The 7339-nt window shown below is 46.7% G+C and overlaps 1 protein-coding gene across 1 annotated transcript; it reads right to left on the reverse strand.

The window, feature by feature from the left end:
• Positions 1 to 5173: 5173 nt before the first annotated feature.
• Positions 5174 to 6562, reverse strand: LOC120035606 (putative nuclease HARBI1). Its single transcript, XM_038982204.1, has 4 exons — positions 6032 to 6562; positions 5847 to 5962; positions 5639 to 5750; positions 5174 to 5544 (listed from the first exon to the last, which is right to left on the reverse strand). The coding sequence occupies exons 1-4, from the start codon at positions 6501 to 6503 to the stop codon at positions 5174 to 5176; spliced, it is 1071 nt and encodes a 356-aa protein (XP_038838132.1). The 5' UTR covers positions 6504 to 6562.
• Positions 6563 to 7339: the final 777 nt, after the last annotated feature.

Raw genomic sequence — 7339 nt, forward strand, 5'->3', positions numbered from 1 at the left:
TGACTTGACCTGTGATCACCTGGCTCTTCGCCCAGTGCCTCAGGCCCCATTGCTGGAGTTCCGTCTTTTGTCATGCGACCCCTTTGACCATCAGGGTTCTGAGTAGGTGCTGGCTCAGCAATCCAAAGGTCAACCCTGTTGCGACGGTACAGTGATCCATTCACTTCGACCAAGTAGGAGCGTGGTGCCACTTTCTGTACACAGGATCCGAGTCTCCAGAGGCCCGTCCGGTCCCCTGGTAGTGGCTTCATTCGCACCGTTTCACCCACCCTGAGCTCAGGTAAGTCTTTTGCTGATTTGTCGTAGATGAACTTGGAGACCTGTCTTCTGTGACGTAGCTTCACCAGCACGTCAGTCACCACACAGGGCTCCAGGAGAGTGTTGGCTACTGGCAGAGCTGCTTTTAAGCGCCGTGCCATGAGGCGCTGGGCCGGGCTGCTATCCATGCCTTCTGTCGGGGTATTGCGCCACTGCAGTATTGCTTTCCAGGCATCTTTGCCCTCTCGCAGAGCCTTTTTGCAGATGTTCTTTGCGATTTTTACTGCGGACTCCGCCTTCCCATTTGCTTTTGGGTATCGTGGTGATGAAGTGACATGCTCAAATTCCCATCCTGCAGCAAATTTTCGGAACTCAACACCGGAGAATTGGGGTCCATTGTCTGAAATTACCCTATCTGGCTGGCCATAGCGGGCAAACTGAGCCTTGCAGCGTTTGATCGTTGTCTCTGCTGAGAGGTCGGGGAGGAGGTCAATCTCCCAAAAGTCTGAATAATGATCGACTACCAGCAGAAAGTCTTTGCCACTGTGCTGGAAGAGATCTAAACTTACTATCTGCCAGGGGCGCATCGGTAGCTCGTGGGACATCATCGTCTCTCTCTGTTGTTCAATGGCGTATTCATTGCAGATTGTGCATTTACTGACATAGTCTTTGATTTCACTCTGCATTCCTGGCCAATACAGTGTGTCACGTGCTTGTCTGTAACAGGCCTCACCTCTTGAGTGCACACGCGCCAACATCTCATGGCGCAGAGACCGGGAATAACGACTCTCTGACACATGAATATTACTCCGTTTTGAACACTGAGCTCCTCTTTGACTGGCCAATATTCTCTGACGGCTAAAGCAGTTCCTTGCAGTCGGGCCAGCCCATCATAATCACAGACCTCAATGCCTGGAGTTGTCCGTCCCTGTCTGTGTGCTGTCTGATTTGTATAAGGCGCTGGTCCGTAACATTGAGGTAGTCAGCCTGGTTGATGTGTTCAACATCCACTTGCTCTCTTTGTAAGCTGCACACTGCGTGTTGTTCATGCATGGAGCGTGTGTGAATGCCTGATGCAGTAGCCCTGCTGAGCGTGTCACTCACATACATCTCTGGCCCTGGCTTATACACCACCTTGAGGTTGTAGTTTTGTAGGGCCAGTAGCATGCTCTGCAGTCGTTTTGGGGCATTCAGAAGAGGCTTGCTGAATATAGCAATAAGGGGCTTGTGATCTGTCTCTGTGGTAATATTGTCGCGCCCGTACAGGTAGTGGTGGAAGCGTTGGCATGCAAACACAATGCTGAGGCACTCCTTCTCTATCTGGGCATAGTTCTGCTCTGTTAGGGTGAGTGCCCTAGAGGCGAATGCCACAGGCTGGCTCTCCTGCATGAGGCAACAGCCCAGTCCATACTGGCTTGAGTCACTCTGAATCGTGACAGGTTTTGACACATTGTAGTAACGCAGTACAGGTGTCTGGGTGACCAGTTTTTTTATTTCCCTCACCGCTGCGTCATGTTTTGGGAGCCAATGCCAGATGGCGTCCTTGTCCATGAGCCTCCTTAGTGGCTCACACACTTCAGAGAGCCGCGGTAGGAATTTGGCCAGGTAAGTGACGAATCCGACGAAGCGCTGCACTCCCTTCACGTCAGATGGGTGGGGCATTTCCAAGACAGCCTTCACTTTTTCAGGATCCGCCTTCAATCCGATGGAGGACAAGATGTGCCCATGAAAGCGGACCTCTGGCACTTTAAACTGAAGCTTTTTTATGCTTAGCCTTAGCTTGACCTGTCTGCATCTGACCATCAGGGCCAGCAGCTTGGCGTCATGGTCACATTCTGCCTCCTCATCACTGTCCCCACAGCCCACTACGAGGATGTCATCTGCTATAGGTTCCACGCCACTGAGTCCCATCAACAGCTCGTGCTGCTTCCGCTGATACACCTCTGGAGCCACGGAGACACCAAACGGAAGCTTCAACCACCTCTTCCTGCCCCAGGGTGTCCAAAAGGTGGTCATGTAGCTGCTGGGCTCGTCGAGCTTGCACTGCAGGAAGGCATCTCTGGCGTCCACGAGCGTGAACTCTGGCCTTTGGGAGCTTGTAAAGAACATCCTCCAACGTGGGCATAATGTAATGTGAACGTCGCAGAGCCCGGTTGAGGTGTTTAGGATCAATGCATATCCGTAGCTTGTCTGGTTTCTTGATGATAACCATATTACTTATCCAGTCTGTAGGCTCAGTGACGGATATCATGTGGCCATCTGCTTCGTATTTGTCAAGCTGAGCCTTCGTAGCTGCTTTCATGGCCACTGGTACATTGCGGGGTGCACACTGGACAGGCTGGATTGCTGCGTCCAACTCAAAGTGGACTTCCCCGGGAACTGACTCGACCGGGGCGTTGAAGACATCATGGTACTTGCTTAGGAGTGTCTCCTTGCTCAGGGGCCCAGCCTTGACTTTATCTATAATGTTAAGATCAGCTGGGATGGTAAAGTTAATAAGCCCAAGGCGCTCGCATGTAGAACCTGACAGTAATGGCTGTTGACTAGCCTCAACTATTTCAAACTCAAGGGTGTGTTTCTGGCCACGTAAAACACACTCTGTCACAAACAGGCCTAAAGAGGTCATGAACTGGCCTGAATACAGTTTCAGCTTGGTGCTACTCTGTGTGAGATTGTCTCTGGGCGCGAGCCTCCTTTTATCTTTAAGGCTCATAACGTTGCATGTGGCCCCTGAATCTATCTGGCATTGCTGTGGTTTATTATTAAGTAGCAGAGTGACAAACCACTTTTTTCCTTTTGCCTTCACTGCCCCTATGCACTCGCTAGCATATACATCCTCTGTGCTGTTGTTCCCTTCATCTGTGTTTGTTTCAATGGAGTGCACCTTACCCTCCTTTCTCTTGCTTTTCATGCAGACCCTTGCAAAGTGATTAGCTGTACCACAGGATTTGCATATTTTTCCATAGGCTGGGCAGTGTTCTTTTCCTCGTCCATGAGAAATGCCACAATATCGGCATGTATTGGGGTTGTCTACTGCAGAGTTGGCTGTAGTATTAGCATTAGGTGTAGCAAAGGGGAATTTCTTTACTGGCTGCCTGAATGTAGCATTGACATTGTCCATATGTTGCCTTTCTAGCTCCATGGACCTTATCCGTATATCAGTAAGCTCTGCTGCACGGCATGTCTCCACTGCCAAGACCAGCGTCAGGTCACGTTCTCTCAGCAAACGTCTGCGGGTGCCCTCATCAGTTATGCCAAGCACAATCTTATCTCTGATCAGTTCATCTCTTAAAGCACCATAGTCACATGTAGCTGCCTTTTCCCTTAACCTAATGACAAAGCTGTCAATGGACTCCCCGTTCTCCTGTTTGCAACAACCGAAAACATAACGCTCGTAGATGACGTTCTTTGCTGGCTTAAAGTAATGTTCAAGAGCATCAAGAATAGTTATAGCGTTACCTTGCTGAGCTGCTGTTAGGTTCAGGTTGTGTTTGTATACGTGTCGGCATTCAGTTCCCATTATAGTCCTCAAAGTGGCAGCCACTACCTCTTCGTCCTTTTCCAGAAGTCCCGTTGCTAGCGCATAGTCTTCCCATTCACCTCTAAACGTATCCCAGTTCGTGCTCCAATCCCCGCTGAGCCTCATAACGGCGGGAGGGGGAATGTTCGCTGCCATGTCTAACCGGTGCTAACAACACTGAAGCTAACTAGCAAACTCACTCTAGCTAAAGCCAATTCCGGCGAAATTTTACTCAAATAAACAATTGTTTGGTAAACCAGAACAGGGGCCTGTTGCACAAAACTAGGATAAGGGATTAAGCCAGGATATCTTGGTGATCCTGGCTCAATTGATCCGTAATCCGGTTGCACTAAAGATGGATAGGGGGCAGGAGGATATGTTATGGTATAAATTACCATGGAGATTTATTCTGTGGAGCTAGCCTGCTCCAGACCAGGCTAAATTCCAGGATCTATTTAATCTCATCCCTAATGTCAGTCAGCAGTCACCACAAATGGAAACCAATAGTTATTTCACTGCTCACTATACATTGTTATCACATATAACTAGACCCACTGTCATTATTTAAACGTTTGTGATCATTAATTTCAATGATTTTGGATAAAAAATGATTTTTAGATGATGTTGCTATCATTAGATAATTTACAGTTTCCCATAGACTATAAGGCTATATATAAAATGATAGAATATTAGGGCCACAGAGGGGAAAAAAAACACAAGTCATAATATTGTAACCAGTTGTTTTAAAGGAGGACAGTTGTTAAAATGACAGATGTGGGGCATTTTGTGAAATTGTACTTCAGTATGGTTTCATAAACAAAGACATGCTGATGTGCCAGAATATTAAGTATCACATTGTCATAAGTATCAAAACTGTAAAAACAATATGTAGCTTTTCTGCAGAAAGAACCAGCCTCATAAATTTATGACTTTATCCTTTTTCTTCAGTGTGGCCCTAGTACTCTGTCATATAAACAAATACACATTCCATATGAATATAAAAACACAATGTGTAACATTATGTTCCTTTATTGAATAAGGACAAAACAAAGCAGGTAAACCATCAGCTCCTTTCGAAACTGAAGTCACAGTGACTCTACAAGATGGAAAGCACAGAATCCAAGCATATTATACAAAATGATACATACACATTCAAAGGTCTGTATATAACACACCCTGCATGTCTGCACACTAAAATAAATGCAGGACAAATCCATACACATCAACTGAACAGACAAATGAATGGATGCAGTAGCCTCCCTGCAGCCTTGTATTACACACAGTATACCGCACAAACATTATAAGAGGCCAAATTCGTAAAAAAAACGAACCCAAAAAAACCCAAATTCCTCTGCCACCGCAGGACATATTTAACCAAAATTGAAAGCACACATACTAACTAAAATAATTCAACACATATTGGTCCCTCAGCAGCCGACCACTGTCGTCATCAGGGAAAATTGCCGGATTGTCCCAGTCCATGGCTGGTGGCACTCTGGGGGCCCTCTCCTTCCTCAGGCAGGCCACATTGTGGAGGACAGCACAAGCCACAGTAATATCACATGCCCTAACAGGGCTGACCCTTAATTTGTGAAGGCAGTGAAAGCGTGCCTTCAGGAGGCCAAAGGTCATTTCAACTCTGGCCCTGGTCCTGGCATGGGCATGGTTGTAGGCCTGCTGTGCTTCCTGGGGGTCTGTGAAAGGTGTCAGGAGAAAAGGCTGGCAGCCATACCCCCTGTCTCCCAGCAACACACCAGAGAATTCACCTGTCAACACAAAATCTCATCATTACTACCTCATAAACACAGTGATATTCTTGACACAGCCATGATGGTTATAAATAGGGGTTGTGTGGCTTACCTTGTGATAGGCACTGATAGATTTCAGAGGCCCGAAAGATTCTGGAGTCATGGACTGAGCCAGGCCATTTTGCCACAACATTGCTGATCACACAGTCAGCATTGCAGACCATCTGAAATCATAAGATGAGGAATATTACACCAATCAATGCACATCACTGGCAATGCAGAGTGTTCGTCAATGGACAATATCAAAAAGTTATGTTCACCTGAACATTAATGCTGTGAAAGGATTTCCTATTCACAAAATCGGCCTCATGGGCACCTGAGGGGGCTTTTATCCTTATGTGTGTGCAGTCCACTGCACCAATGACATTGGGGAAACCTGTCACACAAAGTAATGAGTATCCTACTATGTGTTAACAGTTGTCCTGTAATTTGTAGATCCTCTTACCTGCAATCCTATAGAACTCCTCTTTGATGTCACAGAGTCTTCTGTGGCCAGGGAAGGAGATGAAGACATCTGCTAATGCTTTGATAGCCAGACACACACTCCTTATTGTGCGGCAAATTGTGGCCTTGTTCAGCTGTTCTGCATCCCCCACTGAGTACAGGAAGGCTCCACTAGCAAAAAAGCGCAAGGCCACACAAACCATTTGCTCCACACTCAGTGCATGGCTCCGTGCAGTGCGGTGCATAATCCTGGGACCCAGTAGTCTGCATAGATACCTGATGCCATCTGCAGAAAACCTGTATCTTTCATATAGATGGTCATCAGGGAAGGCCAGTGGGTCCAACCGGTCCCTGAAGACCCTTTCTCGCCTGAAGGCTCTCCTCAGCACAAGTGCTTCTTCATCCACCACATCTCGCACGAATGGGCATGCCATTGTCAGAGCAGAAAGGAACACACAATTTTGGGCCTTCATATAGGCTAGTGGCCACACCTGGTGCTGGGGGGGTGGGCAAAAGAGGGCGATGCCTTATAACGATGACTTGGTTGTACTGATTGCTGGGAAAATAAAAAAAACCTTAGAAAGATGCCACCGTCCTGTGTGCTCACAATAAGAGCTCATATGTCATGGCTCACTTGACTTTACGAGAATATACCTAATTTTTATTTTGAGCTGTGTCATCTTCTTGGAGCTGGGGGAGGAAAGAAAAATAATGATTAATACATTTGTGTTACAGTTAGCATACAGTGTACATTGAAGGCATATCTCACCTCCCTCTCAAGTTTTTTTATTTCAAGGTCCAGTTTCCTAATTGTCCTCTTTTTTATTTCGGACTCCAGTGCAACATTTTCCATCTTTTTCTTCTTGTACTGAATGTCTATGTCTGCCAGTTCTATTTGGCGCCGGAGGTGGTTGCCATACAACTTTCTGATAGCTTGTGAGCTCTGTGAACACAATACAATTAGCGCAGCTGGAATTTGGCAGGATGTGGTGTCCTTTTATTAATACGCACTATGTTGCCAGGCTGGTTTTCCCACTGTATAGCATCTGGGTCCTGTAAAAGAAATTAGATTTTTTGATTTTGATGAGGACTCCTCACCATTGTAGAGTAAATAGTACTTTCACAGTCTTAACATGATACCTCATGCCTTCTGGAATCCAGAGAGATGGTCTCCTCCTCATCATCGTCTCCATCATGTGCTGTTGCTGCTGCACTGGGGCCTTCACCCTATCACATTTAATCGGATTCATATTGAAGCTAGTAGACAAGACATGCCAGGCCTACAGTATGCCTTTGATGGAGTACTCAC

The sequence above is a fragment of the Salvelinus namaycush genome, unplaced genomic scaffold (assembly GCF_016432855.1).
Source record: "Salvelinus namaycush isolate Seneca unplaced genomic scaffold, SaNama_1.0 Scaffold1069, whole genome shotgun sequence".
Taxonomy (NCBI): Eukaryota; Metazoa; Chordata; class Actinopteri; order Salmoniformes; family Salmonidae; genus Salvelinus; species Salvelinus namaycush.